Source organism: Molothrus aeneus, chromosome 21 (assembly GCF_037042795.1).
Source record: "Molothrus aeneus isolate 106 chromosome 21, BPBGC_Maene_1.0, whole genome shotgun sequence".
NCBI lineage: Eukaryota > Metazoa > Chordata > Aves > Passeriformes > Icteridae > Molothrus > Molothrus aeneus.
The window spans coordinates 2273600-2294872 of NC_089666.1; the positions used below are offsets into that span (position 1 = coordinate 2273600).

Genomic DNA, 21273 nt, shown 5'->3' on the forward strand with positions numbered 1-21273 from the left:
AGAAGAGACAATTCAGGATCAAAGAAATACAGATTAATTTTCTCTCACAAAGGCTCACGAGAAAACAACCTGCCCCGACCCTCATCTCTGAGCCAAGCCGGGCTTCTTTTCCAAATAATCATGATCCATCCTGTTCCTAGAAACACAAAGTGATGCTGGACTCATCTCTTGAACCAGTCTGACTCATGGCAAAGGCAAAAAGAGTCTCAACTTCGGTTGCTGTTGCTCTTTAAAACCAAGCCACCATGGGCCCATTCACAAGTACAGCCAGAGGCTCACAAAGCCAAATAAAGGCTGATTTTAATCGATTTAAAAAAGGCCAGCAAGCCAGGAGCTGACATTTGGTTAACAAACAAGCTCAGCACTAGCACTGGAAATGTACCCAAAGCCTCTGAACAAACTCATGATACTATGATTCATTCCAAGCTGAAAATAGGAGGTGGAGGGTTTGGCTTTATTTGTTGGAATAGCAGGAGCTGCCTTTGTGAGCCACATATGGATCTAAGCACAAATGTTCCAACATCCAGGACAGGCTAATTTCATGGTTAATAAATTTAGGGACAAGGCAGCAGTTTGACACGGTCTCACCCAAGAGCTCTTTATCTGGGAAAACAGAAGTAAACAGGGACATTTACACAACTGCTAGACTCCTACAGCCCTGGCCTAATGATTTAAGTGAAATATTAATGGAAAACTACATTTCCAAGTGTCTGAAGTAGCACAACTGCAACCACGGCAAATTATACTTGACCACTCACCCTGGGCAAGCAATTCCTTGTGACAGGCAAATAAAGTATCATTATTGTGCTCATTACCCCTCAGAAAGGTTATAAAGCTGGTCCCTCCTGCACCTGAGCTTGCAAGTTTTCCTGGAAACAGCAAGGCAGCACTGCCTCCCAGTTCTGAGCCATTAATAATGCTGACAGGGAGCACCACGGCACACAAAAGCCAATTTACACTAGCACTGATAAGCATCTTTATCAGGAGAGCTCTGCTGCTCTAACACTGGAAAAGGGTTCAAGCCACAGACATGGCACAAATTCATAAATCACTACTGATGTCAAGGATACAGCAGAGTCTGCATACACAAGGGCTGCCAGACATCATAAAATGGGGATTTTATATTTGTTCACATTGTACATGGAAACAACCTCCTCCTCTTTTGGGGAGTAGCAGGGATGGGGCTCCTGGAATGTGTGACTGATTCCTCAGCTGCAATAGACATGTCAGAGCAGAGTGAAGGAGGCACAGCACATTCACAAGCACCCACAGCTGACAGGGAGAACACAAACTGTTTGAAGCCCAGACTCAACAGGAATCACAGAATGAATCCCAGAATGGTTTGGGTTGGAAGGGTCCTTACAGCTCATCCAGTTCTACCCCCTGCCATGGGCAGGGACACATTCCACTGTCCCAGGCTGCTCCAAGCCCCCTCCAACCTGGCCTTGGACACCTCTAGGAATGAGACAGCCACAGCTGCTCTGGGCACCCTGTGCCAGGGCCTCCCCACCTTCCTGGGGAAGAATTCCTTCCCAATATCCTCCCTAACTCTGCCCTCCTTCAGCTTAAGGCTTGTCCTGTCACTCCATGCCCATGTGAAAATTAATTAAGCAGAACAGTTGCAAAACATTTATGGAAAATTTCCCTTAAATATAACATTGATGGGAATTGATAGACAGTCATGAGCAGAGACGAGGGGGCTGCTCTACCTCATCTGGATACTCCTCCTCAGCTGAAAACCCAAATCCCTCACGTGCCATCACTGATCCCTCTGCTCCAGTCCCCTCTGCCTGGGCACAGGGCTGCTTCCACACACACTGACCAAGCCCCTGTTCCAGGAATCAACAGGAAACTCAGATTCACACAGATGTAGGAGTCAACATGAGAACATCACCTGGCACATTCACATCCCAAATACCCAGTCAGCTTTGGAACTACCAGGAGACAATTACCAGGAGAAAACAGCAGGAGAGACATTTGTTGTAAACACTCCTAGAACTCTTTTTCCTGGTAAGCTACCCCTCAACATTTGTATGCTGAACTCTGAACACAAAGAAAAGCTTTCAGGTATATTCCAGCAAGATGAGTGACTCAGATTATTACAGAAAGACTGAATTATTTGTCGTTGACAGATTTAGCAGCACTCAGAGCATTTCACAGGTCTGTACAGAAAGGGGGGCAGTGCCACCCCACACAGGACACCATTCACGTACCACTATTCCCCCAAAGCGCTGGAAGATGTTGCGAAGGTCGTGGTAGGTGGTTGTTTTCTCCAGGTTGCCAATGAACAGAGTTCTCGTTGCCTTTGGGTGAAATTCATCTATCCTTTCATCCAAAGGACGAAATTCATTCTCGCTTTCGGTTTCTAGGATAAAAGAGAGCAGGAAATTTGTAATGACTGGAGATTTGGATCATGTTGGTTTATTCAGGCCTCCTTGATCTGAACAAGGGTAACCACTGTCTTTGAGAAAAACACCCAGTACTGCACCCATGACTTGTTATTTATGGGGGATTGAGAATCTTTATATTCCATGGAGGAATCTGAGCATCCTCAGGTGAAAGGGAGCTGCACTTTTCAACTGCTTCTCTGGAAATTTACCAAGTATCAATGCTCGAGTGCATGAATTCCAGTAAGGCTTCCCTGTGCTTGGGGAAGAGCACGTGGCAGGAGTTTGTTTTCAGGAATCAATTTTTAAAGAAGCCATTGAAGTGCAGTCTGAGAACTTCACCACGTGCTCAGGGCTGCAGCTCTCACTGGTTGGTCACGTGGGCTGTGCTGCCACAGCCTCAAAAGGCAGCACTCATTGGCTGTTTTAATTAAAAGGAGACGAAACGAGGCTGGGAGGACTCAGTGCTGTGCTCACACCACCCACTGGCAGCTGCTCCACTGAGACATGGCAGATGAGATCGTTCCTTGCAGCAGATCCCACTGTTTGGGAGGATGGCAGCTTTCCTTCTCTCTGGCTGTTTGATCCAAGAGCATCCACGCTTTTTGCTCCAGAGTTTATCGTGGCATTCTCCCCAGTTTCTTTAAGTTTGCTTCCTACTTCTTAAAGGATGCTTCCTACTTCTATTCAGCCTCTTTACAACAGCTCCTAAACACACCCAGAGTCCCATGGGAGAAGGGCATGGACCTTACCTGGTCCTATCCAGGCTGTGACTTCAATCTGCATGCCAAAGAAGAGCTTTCCTTTGGAGGCATTCAGTGCTTTCTCCTGGTCCTCCTGCTGCCGGAAGAACACGAGCCCATAGCGCTCCTCGGACGCGCCGTGGATCTGCACCGACGTCACCTTCCCGTACTTCTTGAATTCGTGGAAAAGTCCATCTTTAAGGCTTGTATCTAAACCAACAAATAAACATTAATACTGCAGAAACGTCACTTCTACCAGCTCAGCAGCACCATAAAAATACATGAAAAACTCTGACTGTCTTCTGAAATGTGACTTCATCCCACTTAACTCTGTGCTCACACGACTGCCCTTTTCAATTTGGGATGTTAATTTTGACAGTGTCCAAAGTTTCTTGCTGATCTTTCTCTTTTAAACCCAAGAAACTACACACATGGCTTTACATGGCTAAAGCTGGCGGTGGATGGTTTTTGCTTCTAAGAGACACCCAGCTCCAGGCAAAGAAGAAATAACAGGGATACTCTATTAAAAATCCCACAGGAATACTGTGCATAGCTGGGATGAGCTGTCTGGAGTGGAGGCTGGAGTCACACAGCGTTCAGTTCAGTCAATTCAGAAATATAACCAGGCAGATTCATCAGATTTTGCAGAATCTGACTCAGCCCCACACAATCTGTCTGAGATTTGTGGGATATTGACCTCAGCTTCGTGTCCTTTCAAGGAATATGACAGGCATTAAATCTATAGGAAGATACCAACACGTGAGGTACTCTGCTCACAAGATTAACAGATATTATTTTAGCTCAGCCAGTGCTTCTGCATCCATGAATTCTGTTAAAACTGTTTCACAACTGATGCCATGCTGGTTTTTCCTGTGGGATCTCTCCTGTGCTAAGCACAGGGAACAGGGAGCAATCATGGGCGCTCCTCAGCACGTGGTTTCCTGGGTTATTTTCCATGCAACATGCCTTTACAAATATGCTCAGGGGTGTTTTAAAGCACTCAAACTGCAACAGGAAACCCTTGCCTTTTTGGATTAAAAAATAAATTGAAGCAGGGTGAGATAAAACAATCAGTTTTAAGTTAAAAATGGGGATGTATCAGTTTTTTCCCTGGGAAAGTCCACATTACTGTTGGAAGCACCAGTTCCAGGAGCTGGAAATGCCCAGTACTTGGAGATGGGACCAGCAGGGTTTCTCACAGATGGTCACTAATTAAGCAATTTTCCCACTGTCACACAAGAAGGGAGGCAGAAGCAGGGAGAGAATCCCATCCTCAGAGGCAGCACGTGGCTGCCGTGCGTCAAAGACTCAGTTCAGGTTATCCTACCAGTCCCATCCCCTTTTCCTGTTCCTCTTTCCCGAGTGAATTCACCTGTTGAGCGCACTGGAAGATTTTGCACCTTGATCCCAAAACTCTTCCTGGGCTCATCCTTCTCCAGTGATGGGAGCAGCTGGGACGCGGGCGCGGGCACGGCCGTCGACTGCACCGAGCGCGCCGGGGACTCGTCGCTCGAGCTGCTGCTGGAGTCACTGCTGGGAATGGCATGGAGGGAAGCACAGGTGAGTGCACAGTCACCCAGGAAATGGTTATCTTATTAAAAAAGCAAAATTCCAGAGTTTCTGCTCATCCACAGGTCTTCCTCCCTTTCGTGCCCGGTTCTGTTTCTGTGCTGCTGCCCGCTATTCACACAGATTTAAGTGTCTTCCTACCAATATCCCCCTCCAAAGCCACCAGAGGAGAAAGGCAGGGAAGTGGAATGGGGGTAAAATGTCAGGGAGATCCTGTTACCCACCCTGACAATAATGGAGATTTAATTAAGTGTAATGTAATGTTGGACCAGCTCAGGAGCTGTGTAAGGAAGAGTGGAGAAATACAGGGAGGATGCACAGGTCTGACAATGCCTCAAAACCCCTCCCAGCACTCTCATGTCAGGAAAGAAGTATTATTGTGCTCTCAGGCATCTTCCCTGAAAAGATCTGTACTCCCAAGAGACCACATGTGAAAATCATGGCAAGCATTCTGGTCAACTGCTTGGGAACAACCTGGATGGGTGGGGATGTCCGTGTCCCTGTCCCAGCCCACGGCCAGGGTGAAACAAGATGATCTCTAAGATCTCTTCCAGCTCAAACCACTCTAGGATTCTCTATGAACCAGCAAACACTATTTCCAGGCTCAGCCTCAATCTCCAACTCCAGACATGAAGAATTCAGACCCAAGAACACCTTTTATAAACAATAATTACAGCGGAAGAGGATTTGCATATTAGATCACAGAGGGAGTCAATCTAACCCACAGACTCAGGATCATTCGATGCTTCGAGGAGAGGCAGAAATACAGAGAATATAATGTTATTAAAGCTTGCCCAGTGGGGACACGTCATCCTGCTTCAGTGGCTCATTTCTTCCCCGAGGCACGAGGGCTCAGAACAGCGCTAAAAATAATTTTGTCTGACATAACCCCGGAGACTTTCATTCTCCATTACACGAGCAGCCTTCGAAAAAATTCTGCTGGAATTTTAACTCGGAGGCTGGAGGGGGGGAGATGTGCCACGTACTAAAATAACCCTGTCAGTCTGAAATTTGCTGCTTGATTGAATTTTTATATTCCTCTCCACATTGTATTAGAAAAACGATACGCAAGTTTATCTTTTTCTTATCTTAAATATTTCATACCCTTCTTACAAACCTTCTTGCCATTAAACCACTTAACTTTTCCATTTCTTTTCTCAGGGAAACCATTTCAGGCTTCTAGTAATTTCCAAGATTTGATTTTGTGAGCTCTTTTACTGCTTTTTTTGTGGGTGTTTTTCTTCAAACGTTCAAAAAAACCTGGTTTTCTTTCTGAACATCTTGGTGTAACAAGCACCGTGGCACATTCCCAAAAGCCCTTGGGCTCTGTCCCCATTATATTTGGAGGCGCAGAAGGGAAGACAATCTCTGTCCCAAAATACTTACAAACAATCCAGAAGGATATAAAAACAGGCCAGACCAAAATAAAACACAACAAAAAGGGTCAAAAATGCAGAAGTAATAATAAACATGAGAAACTGCTGCTGGTCTCACCCTCTCATTACAAGCCTCCCATCCCATCCAGCCACTTCACACGTTGGTGCCTTTCCCACACATTCTCCTCCTACTCCTCCAGCCCCGGAGGAGGAAGTTCAGCATCACTTTGGGAGAGGAGTGAAAATAAAGCCATGCCAGGAATGGAGTGAAAAAGTGAGTGAAAAAGTGAGTGAAAAAGTGAGCCCTTCCCCCTGCCCTGCTCTTGCCCAGGGCAGCTGCCCTGCACCACCCAACCTCTCACTTCATGGATAATAAATAACATCTCCCTTCCCAGCTACAGTCCCTTGTGCTTCCCAGCAACGAATCTCCCACCATCAAGATATCCCTTCACAGCCTCATTTTTCTGCTAAATTGGTAAACTGCCTTTATTTCTGTCTCATCTGTACACCCTCCTTTTGTGCCCTCTTCATTAATGAACTATTTCATCACTGAAAGTGAAGAGTGGAGCATTTCTTCCTCATCTTTATTCCATTCCCTCTGCCATTCCACTGAATCACCAAAATGAAGCTCTTCTCTACAGCATTTTGGGAGAAAAACAAACCCAATCCCACATGAACAGGCCCTCAGTGTTCTCCAGGAGTAACATCAGCCATCGCCTGCTACTGGGAAATAAACTGACAAAGAATAGAGAAACTTCTTTAAACACAAATATAGGGCAGAGAATGTGTGTGGGGAGAAAGTGAAAATAATTCCCAAGCTGACAGCAGCTCCATGTGCTTCAGTAGCCCCTGGGAAAGGCAAAAATAGGACTTCAGGGCTGTAAAACCCTCTGCCCCGTGCCCATTTCCACTTTCCCTTCTCACATCTTGATGATCCTAAAGCCCTTAGAATTCCAGTGTGCTGAGATTGTATCTCTCGAGCAAGAGGCTTGATTTGAGCAGTGCTTTAGAATGGAGACAGGCTATTTTTACAGTTTGGGGTTTTTTTTAATGAGGATATTAAAAATATGGAGCATACTGTTAAAATCACAGCATTCCACTAGAGAAAAAATATTATCTCGGGATAATACCATTAGATATCCAAGTGATGACAAAGCAGTGCAACAGGGTGATAAATTCTACAAAGGAGCCTGAATTCTGTGCAACTTTGGGAAACAAGGATCATACTGGTAACTTCCATTTCTCCAGGGAGTTTTAAGGATATGTGTCCCTTAGCAAAGCAAGACTTTCTGAGACATTCCAGAAAAAAAAAAGTCATTATTTCCTGACTATTTTTAGACAAGAAAAAAAATTATTGCAAGAACAATCCCTCCTTTCTTTAGGGAAATCCCCATCACTTTTCCAATTGAAGAAACATGGATATAATAATTCAAAAGTAAGTCAAAGGTTTGATGTTCTGTGAATGGGAGAATGATGGAAGAGTTAATTATAGCTGCTGTGTCACCCAGTTATAGCTCACAGCACAATCAAAATAAAGCATCTGACAGGGAATTATGTGGAGTCTTGAGCAGCAAAATACAACTCTTTTTCAGCTTTAAAAATATACAGATCTGAAGCCTGAAAGCTGCTCAAGGACAAGTTCCCAGAATATTAAAATGAGAATATGGCTTTGCTTTTCCCTGTGAGTAATTTTGAAAACAACCACCCGTTGCCAACGCAGAAAATAAGTTATTAAAAATTCTTCTGGCAAAAGCGGGTTCATAAAGCTTTTAGAATGAGCTAGGGAAATTTTAACACTGGAACATAACAGGATAAAACAACAACTCTGATAATCTCCTCCTTAAAAGTATTCCAAGCATCAATAGGTTTTGGGGCAGGTCAAAAATGGCACAAAAATAGCTCTGAAACTTCATTTTGGGCTTCCGCTAGCAGCATTAAACCCGGGGTGATTTTTTCCAGAAGCCAGAGCGTGCTCTGGCACTCAGCCTTTTCCCAACACGGGAGAACCTGCTCTTCCACATCGCTGTGAAGTCAGCAGAGCAGAATGCCAGCACGCCGAGGAACTAATCTCCAGAGCTGTCACAACACACGCGCGGCGCCGGGAGGGAGCTGGGAACCAACGCTGCTCCCGGAACGTGGCACCGCCGGGGAACAGTCTGAGCGCTGAACCAGCAGCTCAGATGCTCTTTTGTCCAGCCCTGATACTTCTAAAATCAGTTTCGCTCTACGGTATCACAGCGTTGAAGAAAAATTATTTTTGTATTTTCTTGTCGGCAAAATCAGATGGGAAAATTGAGCAATAAGAGAGATTGTTCTTAATTAAACAAGGGGTGGACATAAAATAAGCAGTGCATTGATTTTTTCTGATTTTAAGCACTGGAGAAAATGCAATATGAGTTGTTTATCCAGAATTAATGTCACTTGACATAAAAAGTCTACAAACACAAGAATGTGGAGATTTACTTTTTTAGTCCACCTCAATATTAGCTTGTGATTTTCATGCTGTAAAGTTATAAAAACTAAATCCAGATCTGTTGAATTACATGCCTTTCAAGTAGAATATAAAATACAACTGACAAAAGAGTGGATGGAATGGAATCTACATGCACTTTACTACAGGTGTAGTTTACAAGCCCTTTTAAAACACTTATTGGCATTCCATGATTACCTATAAGGATGTGTGTTCTTACTCACACTATTTATGTGTCCATTTTTTATAAATCATGATAAAATCTATTAATGACTTACAATATTTATCTATGTATCTATTTTCCATTAATCAATATTAAACTTGTTCATAAACCAATTTAAATTTTATCCACATGGGCTGATTCTCAAAGACTCAACTTGTAATAATCCAGCCATGAGATTCAGACTCAAATACATCTGGTTTCATGGAATATCCTGTGTTGGAAGGGACCCACAAGGATGGTGGGGCCCCATTCCTGGTCTCAGTACATTGCAGCTCATTTAGCGCACAGAATTTTCCTTTGCTCAGTTCTAAATGCAAAGATGACATTTCAAATCCTGGAATCCCACAAACCACTCCTCATTTCCAGAGAAATTTCTCATTTTCAGGCAATTCCACTTTGCAGGCCTAGTGGCGATGAAGTTACGCTGGGTTTACGTGTGAGAAATGAAAGCACCGAGCGGAGAACACAAAGCCAGCTGTCCTTTGTTCCCACAAAAGGAGATAAAAGAGAGGCTCCAAGCCCCTGCTTGGAATGGGAGACCTGCTGCTTCCCCTCAATGGCAGCGGCGCTGAATCAAGGGATCTCACAACCTGCCCTGCACCCTCCTGCAATTTTAAAATGTGGCACAATTGTCATTTCTGCCCGTTGATTTATTTGAGAGCGGTGAGTCAGCTGCAGGCTGGGGGCTCCCCACGAGCGGCAGGCGGGAAACAAAGCTGGAAACACGGCTGGAAACACGGCTGGAAACACGGCTGGAAACACGGCAGCCGCCGTGGAGGATAAAGCAGAGGGAAGCTTTAACATCCTGCGGGCGCTGAGCTGCCAATGCAGGTTTAAAAAAGCAAAACAAAACCAACCTGCTGTTGCCCAGAAAAGCAACTGTGAAAGCTGTGACTGCCCAGTCCCTGGAAGTGTCCAAGGCCAGGTGGGACAGGGCTTGGAGTAACCTGAGGCAGGGGTGGAATGAGATGGGTTTTAAGGTGCCTTCCAACCCAAACCATTCCAGGATTCTGTCATTCCATGATTCCAACCTCTATAGCTGGAGCAAGTTAAAAACAAAGCCACCTAAAACCAGTTTAAAACCTTTGCATTTTTCATGCCTAACTTCAGCTGTGAAAAATGTAAAAATACTTAAATTTTTTTTTTATAACTGACTTCAAAAACTGTTTCTCCAGACCTGGTGAAGCATCCAGGATTTTTTATTTTTACAGAAAATATGCGGAATGATCACTTTTTCCCTGCCAAAATTAACTTGAAATCAGGAATTCTGCCTGGCTCAGCTCGACTCAATACCCTGTCAGAATAATCTCCGAGTGCAGATTATCTCCTAGAAAGATCTACTGAGGACAGGCTCCATCCCTGCTGACGGAGGGTTATTCTCACGGCTGATGTCAGCAGCAGATTCCCAAGCCGGGTCAGGAAATCCAAAGTTAACATACAGTCATCTCTGAACGGAAGAACAGGAACCCTCGGGTTTTCTCCCTGTCCCTCCCTTTCCAGATCCAAGTTAAGTCACCACAGATGATCTCCATGCACAGAACACCGGCAGTGACAGTGTTGTATGATCAGCTCTATCCAGAAGACACAAATCCTTGGGATACTTTATAGGCTTTGGAAGAAAAAAAAAAAAACCTGCTGGTTAGATTTCCTCAACTTGGGAAAACAGCACTAGAAAATTGCTCCAAGTTTCCTGAATGTACCGGTGTGTTATTTGGGAATAAAAAGAATTAAAAAGACCTGATTACTGCCAGCCAACACCCACAAAAAACTGATGGCAACTGCTTAAAATAAAAGCTTAAAAAATGCACTGTACTCCATTCTAGCAATGGACTAAAGGATCTTCACCTGTGAAACACTTCAACTTCTGGATGGAAAATTATACTTTGGAGCAATATATGCACAAGGCTATTACAGACTGGTATTTCTGACCTACTCATAACTATAACATGAACCTAAGAAGATATTTACCCAGAATTTCCCCTGTTCTCTACACACATGTAAGTAAAAAACGCACATCAAATCACACAGGACAGCAGTAGGCCATTCCCACAAAACTCCTGACACCACCCTGTTAATCCAACAATCCAGGTGGCTGTTCTGCCACACTCAAGCAGGAATCAAAGAATCCCAGAAGGGGACCCTAGAGATCATCTCATTCCAACACCCTGCCACAGGCAGCAATAACCACAATGAAAATTACAGAGGTCTGGGCACACCGACCTTAACTCCTTATCAGAGCTGATTCCAACACTGACCTAAATATCCAAGCAAGCAGCAGGCAGTTGTTCTGTACACATGACACGTCCCACACCAGGGCATTTGTATGGGAAAAAAAACATTTCACACACCTGCGGAAATAAATACAAGGGGTTTTTCCCTCCTTCAAAGGAGTTGTTGAACCTGAAGTTGAAGACGTCAGAAAACCCAGTCCAACCTCTGAGGTTGGTTTGTATGAAGAGATCAAGAGGAAACGAGCCGTCACCGCATTCTGCCAACGGCAGGCGCGCGCTGAAGGGGCTCAGCCCACACAGGGAAACCACGAAGAACCCGAACGCCTTCCTCCATGTGCAAACAAGGCTTTCCACTGGAAACATGGATATAAGAGGAAGGGCAGAGAAAGCCACCTAAACATTCCCTCAGTGTAATTACCCTGTGCCCATCACCCCGGCCTCGGCCCTCTGGAGCAAAGCTCGCTGGGATGGGATTCTGTGACATTCTTGGCACCCGTTCAAGCCGCTGAGAACTCGCCACCCAAGGAACTTTGGTTTATGCATGTCACACACTCTGCAGTATTTAACAGCACTCAGCTATGATACAACAATCCACCGAGAGGGGGGAAAGGTCAGTGCTGCACAGAAACAGAAACAGCCACAAAAAGCATGCAACAGATAAAACCAGCATTTACAACTCTAAAGAGAGATCATTAAATACTGCAGACTAATGAAACAAGGACATCCTCCTTCCCTTAACTTTTTCTGCTTTACCACGCCCAGAGAGAAGACTACAATGATCTCCTGCTGGGCTGGAATCCTAAATCCAAAGAAACAAAATTAAATGATGTTTGAGGGCCATGGGAAAGCAACACAACTGTGACAAATCAATGTCCTTTACATCGCCAACTAACACACACTGTTGCTGTATTTATTTCAGTCTCTGACCAGCAAGTCTTTGAAGACACAGCCTCCAGGTACTATTTACCATATATTTATCCTAAGCCAAGTGAGTGGCTTATTAACATTCCATTTGCATTTCTGTGACAGGCCATGTATAAATATATATAAATATATTTACGTCAGTTATTTTATCCTGATGTCTGACACCTGATCTTTGATTAAAGTCTGAAATGAATCATGGAGAAGATGGAGATGTTGCTCAGAAGGATGGACTACTCCCACCCCCAAAACCACCTTCCCCTGCAGCCCTCAGAGCCTTGGGCTCCTTTTAATTCTGCCCTGCAACTAAATAACCCATTATAATTGCTAAAAATATGTATGTTTATATTAATCTCTGTCTGGCTGAGGACACTGTGCCCAACCCACAGTCGGTGTTGTCACCTCGCTCCTTGACCTACGTCCCCCTGTCCTTGGGCTTGAACTTTGTGCACCAAGAATTAAAAACATTAACCTGGAGGGAAAAAAAGTGTTGGTTACAAACACACTGGCCTATCTCTGGAGCCAAGAGCTGACTCAGCACTGACAACAGCTTCCCACTGCTGGGGAGAAGCTGCTCAATGCCTGCACTCCCCACGCTGGCAGGTGGATGCGGATGGGTTTGGTGTTGAATTTGGGAGCAGCTGGAGTTACCTGCCTGCCCAGCCAATGCCTCTTTGAACCATGGATGCTCCCTGGGAACAGTGGGATTGCTCATGCTCCAAAAGAAGCCCTGGGAAGCTGAAGGAAATGCTTTCTCAGCAAACGGCCACGGTGACGGAGCTTGGCGCTGGGAAAGATAAAAGTCATCGAGGCCTTGAGGGTGAAGTACAAAGCAGCTCTTCAGCTCTGCTTTCCCACAATTAAACTTCCACCGATGCAAAGAGGGAAGAAAGAGGGTGGGTGTGAGAATGGGTGAGCAGGATGAGCCTCTGTTTCACATCACCTTCACAGAGTGAAGCCCTGGGTCAAGGTCCCTCGTGAGAAGCCCTGCTGCAGCCACCCAGAACTGCCACCTCCTCCAGCCACGCTCCAAATTATTCCAAGCAATGCCAGCACATGCCTGAGGAAGTGCTGCTGCTCCAGGCATGGATCAGGCAAAAGTTGGCCAAAACCAGAGTAATTGTGTTAAAGGGAAGAGCTTTTGCCACCTATCTGCTGATGATCTAAATTAGTATTTTGTAACTGACACTTCAGAGCACGTGAGATCTTTGGACAAAAGCTGTATTTTAGTACCAGGTTCATGGGAGGCTGTCTTAACATCCACTGCAGATGGAAAAGGAAGGTATGAAGAGGCCAAGGCTTTGCCCAAGGTCATTCCATGAATCACAGAGGGAACTGCCTGAGGAATTTGATCTCCGGGCTCACGGGTGGCCAAGAATTTTCAAAATACCAAGAAAGCAGCACAGAATCATTCAAGCTGGAAGAGAGCTCCATAATCATCAAGCCCAATATTTAAAGGCAGTTTCCTCAATAACAGCACTGCTTTCATGAAGGGACCTACTCAGCATCCTAGGAAAAAACACCAAACTCTACTCCAAGTGCTGCCTAAGAGCCAGGAGAGTCAAATGCCATTGAAAATGTAACCACCACTGCATCCAAGTAGGCTACTACACATTTACTCAAGGAGCAAAAAGTAACCTCTTTTGCCTTAAGAGCCCTGTCAAATGAATTCCTGGGAATAAACACTTCTAAGTACAATTTTAAAACCATTTGGCATTGACTAAGTGTTGAGCACTGGGCATCTTTCAGAAGAAAAGCCTTTTTCAGACATATGCTAGAACAAAAAAACCCCAGCACTGATTCACCTCTAAGTTACTGCAGTTACTTTTTAACATAAAGCTGCCAGAAGATCACGGCAAGCAGCCCCATAGAATTAATTCTGTCTTCATGTTTTAGAAAAGCATCACACCTTGCCTTAAAAAAACCAAGCCAGGCACTATTTGCATGCACTGCCTCCTCCCAACCCAAGGCAGGGAGTTTTTTTAGCAATATACAAAACACCATTTGTCGAAATTCTTGATTTGGAGCAGTTTTGAAATGGTGCATCCTCTCCTATAAACAGAATTGTTCCTGGGATGGGAGCTGCAATGGAAGGCATGCCAAGATACACAGCTGAGCTACAATGCCGCTTAAGTAAATTTGGGAACATGCAAAGCTTAATATAGAAATTCCCTTTATGGCAGATAACGCCATGGAAGTTTAGTACTTCTAAAAATGGTCACTTATTGTCCAAAGAGAGAAATCCAAATGGAAATGGACAGGGCAACCCTAGCTCTCCATTCAAAATAAATCCATTTATCAAGGGTGTTTTTCAAAGAGAATTTCTATTCCCTTACATCTTAGAATCATAAAATACTCCTTCTGATCTAAGATTCTAATAGAATCTTCAACAGCCTTTCAAAGAAACACCAAAGAGATGAAGGGAAGAATAATTTTGGAGGCCCTTTTTTTTTAATGCCCCCTTTTAGACCAACAACAGAGACTGGAGGAATCACAGGAGAGCTCTGTAAAACCAGAATGGGAGCTGCTGTTCTGGAGTAAAGGACTACTTAAAATGGAAGGCCTGGGAAAAAAAAAAAAAGTCATTTCTGTGATCTCAGGCAGCATAAATTATAGAGAGAAGACATTTGATGAGTTCTATGCTAAGGATTAATTTGCCATTTAAAAATGCAGGGAACAGATGGATCTCTTGGCTAGGACTATATTTGGGAATTACTTCATTTTGCTGCCCACATGCAAATAAAAATACAACTAAAAGTAGAAGTTCTTGTGAGCTTTCACATGGGTAGAAAACACTGAAGTAATGAAAATAAAACCAAAAAGAAAATGTCTGTATGAAATAGGTACAGGTGCCACAGCACCTATTGTGGATCTGCAGTAGGTTGGGGGAGAGAATGTGATTTTACTTTGTTGATCAACTATGGAGAGTAATGCCAGGCTTAAAGAGCAAATTTAAGAGAAAAACAACTCCAAACCAACCCAGCAAAACCGGTATCATATGACAGTGTTTGTCACTTCAGAGGAACTTCTGAGAAAGCACCTTGCTGTAACTTAATTCCATGGAATTTGTTAGGATTTAGCGATTACATCTCCACACATGGTCAGAAGTCCAGGGATTCTCTTTCCCAAAAGCCTGGGCCAGTTCCACCGCACTTACCAGGGATCACAAAGCACGGGTGAGAACTTAATTTGCGAGAAAAAATCCATAAGTAGGGGAAAATCCAGAAGGAAATGCCTTACACCTCCCTGGACCACGTACAGCCCCGGCCTCCACCCGGCATGGCAGCAGCTGGGGAAGGAGGAGCAGCGCGAGGCAATCCCGCTGGCACTGCGAGGGCACAGCATGGAAGAAAAGTCCTCTGAGGGACTCCCACAGGCAAAGCCTGTGAGCTTCCTTTATGGGAGCCAGTGCTTTCAAACCCCCAAACCATAGCAGCCACACGTACAGGGTAAGTAAGCACCTTCCTTTTTTCCATGTGATTTCTCAAAGTTCGAGATAAACTGCGTATTAAAAAAAGCAAACCCAACATCAACTCCTGAGACAGCTGTTAGATACCATCTCTGTTTCTCCTCTAGCAACACAATGAGCCTTTCTCCTCCCTCTCTCCATCTCAGAAACAAACAAACTGAAAATTTCACCCAGCAAAGCCGCGAGTGGCGCAGGACGTCCTCGGCGTATTCCCAGACTCCGGAACCGGGGTAAGCGCAGCTCCAAGCGCGTTTAGAAAACAAAGAGGAACAGAAAATCTGTACTAACCCGACAGCCTCCTTTCTGTGACTATTCATCCTTCACAATCCAACAGGACACATCAGCCAGTAAACAAACATGGAAGGGAGGGACCAACTTCAAAGCAAGTGTGTAAATCTTACATAATTTGAGGGTTTGAGATCTTGCAGCAACCTCTTACCCAACGAGGTGTCAGATGATCCAAGGAGGTCAGACCTGTAGCAGCCACAGTAAGTAGGACACTCTGCACCTCACTCTGCCCAGCCCGGCACTGTCTGTCCACAGGGACCTGGGGCTGGGCATTCTTGGGAATTCACTTTCAGGAGGAGAACAGTGCCTTTCTTTCAAGTGTTATCACGCCAGAAAAGCTCTTAAATGGATGAAAGATAATAAATACGTGAATGCCCTTAGAGCTGGGATCTGCTGGAGATGTGTTTCAATTATTTTTGATTTTTAAACTGTTTTATGAGGTTCTCATACTTTTGCCCAGATATAAAACCAATGATTTCTGGACATCTGCAGAGAACACCCCACAACCATGGAAGAAATGAGGATACAGGCCTGAAAACGACTTCCCTCTTGTAGAAAGGATTTTCTAAGAGGTACTTTTCCTGCCATCCTGGATTTCCAAGTGTCTTCTAACCAAAACCATCACTTTGAGCTAAATAAAGCAACTGAGCACTGAAGCCCAGACATTTCTCAAAGAGAAGAAATTAAAAGGCTCCACGTCTCGCTTCTCCAGACAGCAGAGTGCACTCACGGCTGGAAGGACCAGGAAACAAAGGAACAGGTCCCCTACCTTTGTTATGGGCCACTTGCGAGGAAGGATCACAGAGAAGTCCAGTTTCTTAATGCCAAAGCTATTTTTGTTCTTATATTAGGCATTTAATGAATACTCATGCAAAGACCTTATTCACACGGCATCTACACAGTGCATGTCTCCCTGCTCCTCCTTTTGGAAACTCAGCTTCCCTTCAAGATTTAAACAAAATTTGGACCACACCCCAACACATATAAATTTTTTCTCCTCTACAGGACACATCGAAGCCCTCACCTCTCTCCCGAGCCTGTGATTTTCCACTCAAGAGCCACGCTGCCTTCTCCTCTCCGAGCAGCATTAGGAGCTGACCACAAGGATCTGCAGTGGGATCCCTAATCTGCTGCTAAGAAGCTTTTGCACTTAAACCCTTGATGCCATCATTAGTGGTTTCGGCACTCACAGCATCACAGCCAGACTGCGCTCAGTGCCGGGATGATGAGGGCAAAGCTAAGCGCATCAGGTACACAGTTAATTCAATGGGCAAAGATTAGGGGATGATACTATTTTTTATTTTTTCCCCAATAAGGCTTATTTACTATTAATTCCCATCCTGTGACTTTATTGAAGTACAGCATGTTCCACCCGAGATTGTTTGTAAAGTTAACGCCCAAGTCGCGTCGCTACGCCTGGAGGAGACCTGTTCTCCCAGCCCTCAGGTTTTACAGGGAAGGTTCTCCTGCATCCACGCCTCTGGCAGAGCCAGAAACATCCTCTTTGGGGAAAAAAAACCCAAAACAAAACCAACAAATCACTGTATTTGCAAGTTCGAAGGGAGGTGGTGTCTAGGCTTTAATTGGAACACGTATGGCTGAGCCCAGGCAGTGGCTGGATTTTTTGTTTGATCACTGTAATGACTGGTATTTTTTCAAGAAGCGTTCAATACAGCCTTCCTCTTCTGCTATTCATCCCTCCATGTGAATATTCATCAGAAATTATTAAACTGCCCTTTATTCCCAAGGTCTGTGTGATGGGGATGCTCCCCCCCAGCTCTGGTGCCTGTGTCTCCATCACCGCTGCAGATAAGCACTTCCAGGCTGCGATCCTCTAATCTATTTTAGCCATGATTCACATCCGAGCTGTGTGTCTCCCAGGGAAAGGCGAATCTGGACTGCTCATGCAGAGGGAGGCAGCCACCACAGCCCACGGCACCACACGTTTCCCTGTTTTCCTTGGCTTTCTCGGGGCTGGTTTCCCCTTGCTCCCCCAGCGTGCAGCAGGAAGGGAACACATTTCTCTTCCTGCCTCCAGGATCCCTCAGACTAAGCCTGGCTTCTGAGCAGTAACATGGGCAGCTTCAACTTCCCTGACCTCAGCTAATTCTTTCCTTCCCTCAGCCTACTCAAGATGATTAAGCAAAATACTTGGAAGGAAATCAAAGCCTTAAAAATGCAATTAGAAGTGACCATTTTGTTAATACGCACACGCACAACCCCAAAGTCAAACTCAATCCAACAGCACCTGACCTTTGGGAAAACAGCAATTTTTAGCAGCTCCCATGGACTTAAGGAATAGCCCAAAGTCTCCCACAACGCTGGTGGGAGCAGTGCTGTCCACATAGCTCAGGTTTTCCCCACTATTCCTAAAAAAGGAGGTTAAGAAGACATGAAATTGCAAATTCTCACACCAGACACTGGCTCCCGCAGACCTACAGCTGTCCAGGGGTGACTTAAAAATATCATTTATAATACACATCCTTCCACACACCCAGATCTTTCTCCCCCAGCTGAGGAAAAAGCAAGTTCACCGGAGGGTCTAGAATCAGCTGCCACAAATCCTCATATTCTCCAGCAAAGATTCTGATCTCATTGCAAGAAGCCTTTAAAGCATTGAAATAATAATAATGTCTTTAACAACAATAAAGTTGTTTGAAATCATCAAAACAGTTATCATAGTAATAAAAGAGAAATATTTTTCTAGGGCAATTTCCACTTCACCCATCCACAACATGATATATTTTTAAGACTCCTTTCCTGAAATTAACTTGAAAAAAGGTTTGTTTTTTTTCCTCTGCCTGTAAAGAATCAAATGCACTTTGAGAAAGCAGCAGTTGAGCTTCTGGGCCCTGACAGAGAAACAAAGGCTGACAGCCCAGATTTAGATAAACACCTACTTCTGCACATTTAGGAAGAGGCTTAATTGCTTTTCACTTAGAGCCAGCAATTACCAACTATTACTGGGAGTGCAGCAGTGGTGGGGGTATTAATTGCAGCCAAATGTCCACTCTTTTTGGGCAGCTCATGCCAAGAAAATTAAATACTAAATAAAAAAGAAATTAAACCCCCTCTTAGTTATAACGTTTTAAAGTATTTTATTGTCTGTTTATATGTAAGGGGGGGGAGGTGGGGGTAGGTTCTCCCAGAGGGGCCAACAAAGATAGAATTTCTATTTAATTTTGAAATTGTGTCAAATCACGGCAGAGGTGGCATTAGGATGTTGGGGCAGGCTTCAAAATCGCCCTTTTGGGGGATTTTTAGGGCTGTATCCTCCAGCGAGGAAACCAGTGCTTAACTTCTAGAGCGAGCAGAGCATTTAAGGTTTAAAACAAATAAATAAACAACCTAAAATAGGTTGAGAGGGAAAGAGGGTGGTTCTCCCGCCTCAGAGCCGGCTCTGACACAGCCGCTGCTACTTCATTTCTCTGCGCTGTGTGAGGGGAAAACCTTCACGCAGGAGCGAGAGCTGCTCCAGTGATAAGGTGGGGGAGGGATTCTATATATATTTTTTTAATTTAAAAGGCTTTTTTTGTGGCAATGGCGGTGTTTTTCCGCGGGGCTCGGGCGGCCCCGCCCCGGGGGCGGCGCGGCAGCCCCGGCCGGCTCCCGCCGGCTCAGACCGGTTCTCAGCGCAAACAACCGCCCCCCGCCCGCCGGGGCACCACGGCGGCGAACCCCCGCTTATTCCTCCAGAAACACCCGCTTTTCCTGCAGCAACACCCGCTTTTCCTGCAGAAACACCCGCTCTCCCCCCACAAAACACCCGCTTCTCCCTCAGAAACACCCGCTCTCCCTCAGAAACACCCGCTCTCCCCGCCCCCCTGAAACAACCGGGTGAGGCGACTCTGCGGCCGCGCCGCCATTACAGCGGCGGGCGCGCTCCGCCGGCTGAGGCGAGAGAAAGCGGCGGGGTTTTCGGAGCGAGATAAAAATCTTATTATGCAACGCACATTTTTCATAGATTATTGCCGAGTCCAGGGCTAAGGTAATGCGGGCTGTCAGCAGCTGGGGCGAGAGGCTGAGGGACAAGCGGGCTGCGGCCGCTCCCTGCCAAGGGCGCCGAGGCACCATTTCTTCACCATCCGTGAGGAGAACTTTGATATATCACACGTTATTTTTTTTTTCCACAGAAGGATCTATTTATGTGATTACACATGCACAGGTACGTCTTTTTCGGCATATCTGGAGTATAAAGGTTTGCTTTCTGTATTATAATCTCTCCAAAGCCATCTGAAAACGTTCTGCCTGTGCTCAATCTCAAGAAACCCGATACAGTCCCAAGGGTAAAAAAAGCCACGTTTAAAGGATGGTCTCGGTTATATTTAGCTGAGCAGCAGCGCAGGCTGACACGAGCAGAAACACAAGGAAGAACAAAGTGAAAACGCTCGACAGTTGTTAACAAAAACCTGCGAGTATCTGAGGTGGATTTTTTTCTAAATTTTCCTTTCCCTAATTCACATTTTGCCGCGCAGAGAGAACATGAAAGCAGCATATGGGTTTATGTGAACAAAAGGTAAGGATGAGGTGTTTCACCTGACTCTTGACAGGATTTACTGTTGCCTTTGTGCAATGGAAAAGGCCTCCTACTCTAAGAAATTCTTTAATTTTCTTTTATAAATCTTAACCTAATTCTTTTCCCATACAAACACGAGCCTGCTCAACCCTGTCGTTCTACCAGAAGAGATTAAAATTTTTCAGCTCATCTCTACAGTACCAAATGTATGTAAGAATTATTTAACCTCGACAAAAGCCATCTCACAGAGGCTTCAATAAAGACTAAACAGCTACATTTAACCCCATTGTTCCTGATTTTTCATCTGTCCTCAGCACAGGCATCTCCAAACCCACTCAAAATCCCAAATCCCAGCTAAATCACTGATTCATCACTTCTGGCAGCAAACGACACTGGAAGGAGGAGATGAAGACAATGGTAGAGAAAGGTTTGCATTATGTAATGAAACTAAAACTCACTTTTTTCTACTTTCACTTCAGTTGTTGAAACAGGGTAGGAAAGTCCCTGACTAAATAAAATACACAGGAGGTTTCAGGGAGCCTGTTTTTCCCATGATTAAAATTCTCTTGGCAGTATTTTTCATCAGTTTATTTCAATATTAAGACACACACATATTCCATTCCAATGGTAATTCCTTGCTCCAGAAAGAATTTCATCACAGAGAAATCTAAAATTAAAACCAATCTCTAATTACCTTCTGCCTTGCCCACTTGTCACGAGAACTTTAAATACAGCTATCAGAATTACAAAAAAAAATTCCCTTTTCAAATATCTCTAAGTGCAACAACTTCTTCCTGTTTCTTGATTTCAGGAAGACTGGAATAACTGTGCTCACATAGATCTTGGTGAATACAAAACCAGTGTTGTATCTAAGCTGAAAATGCTCTTTTAATTTCCCAATATCTATTTCATATTACAAGCTATAGAGAAATAGTCATCTAAGTAATTATTCATCCAACTCCAGCATCCTGGATATGAGACAACCAAACAAACACTCTTAAAAATAAATTAAAGGCAACTACATTACACATTATAGGAAATTATTCATTTAACTGGTAAATCCCCCAGCATCCTCCACAT

At 44.6% G+C, this 21273-nt stretch overlaps 1 protein-coding gene across 2 annotated transcripts in view; it reads right to left on the bottom strand.

Annotated features, from left to right (window-relative positions):
• Positions 1 to 21273, bottom strand: part of SPEN (spen family transcriptional repressor) — a 66640-nt gene that overhangs the window by 19391 nt on the left and 25976 nt on the right. For both annotated transcript variants that reach the window (XM_066564187.1, XM_066564186.1), the window contains exons 4-6: positions 4503 to 4663; positions 3140 to 3340; positions 2214 to 2365 (exon numbers count right to left, since the gene is read on the bottom strand). In XM_066564187.1, coding sequence (XP_066420284.1) covers positions 2214 to 2365; positions 3140 to 3340; positions 4503 to 4663 — 514 coding nt within the window. The remainder of the gene's footprint in view (positions 1 to 2213; positions 2366 to 3139; positions 3341 to 4502; positions 4664 to 21273) is intronic.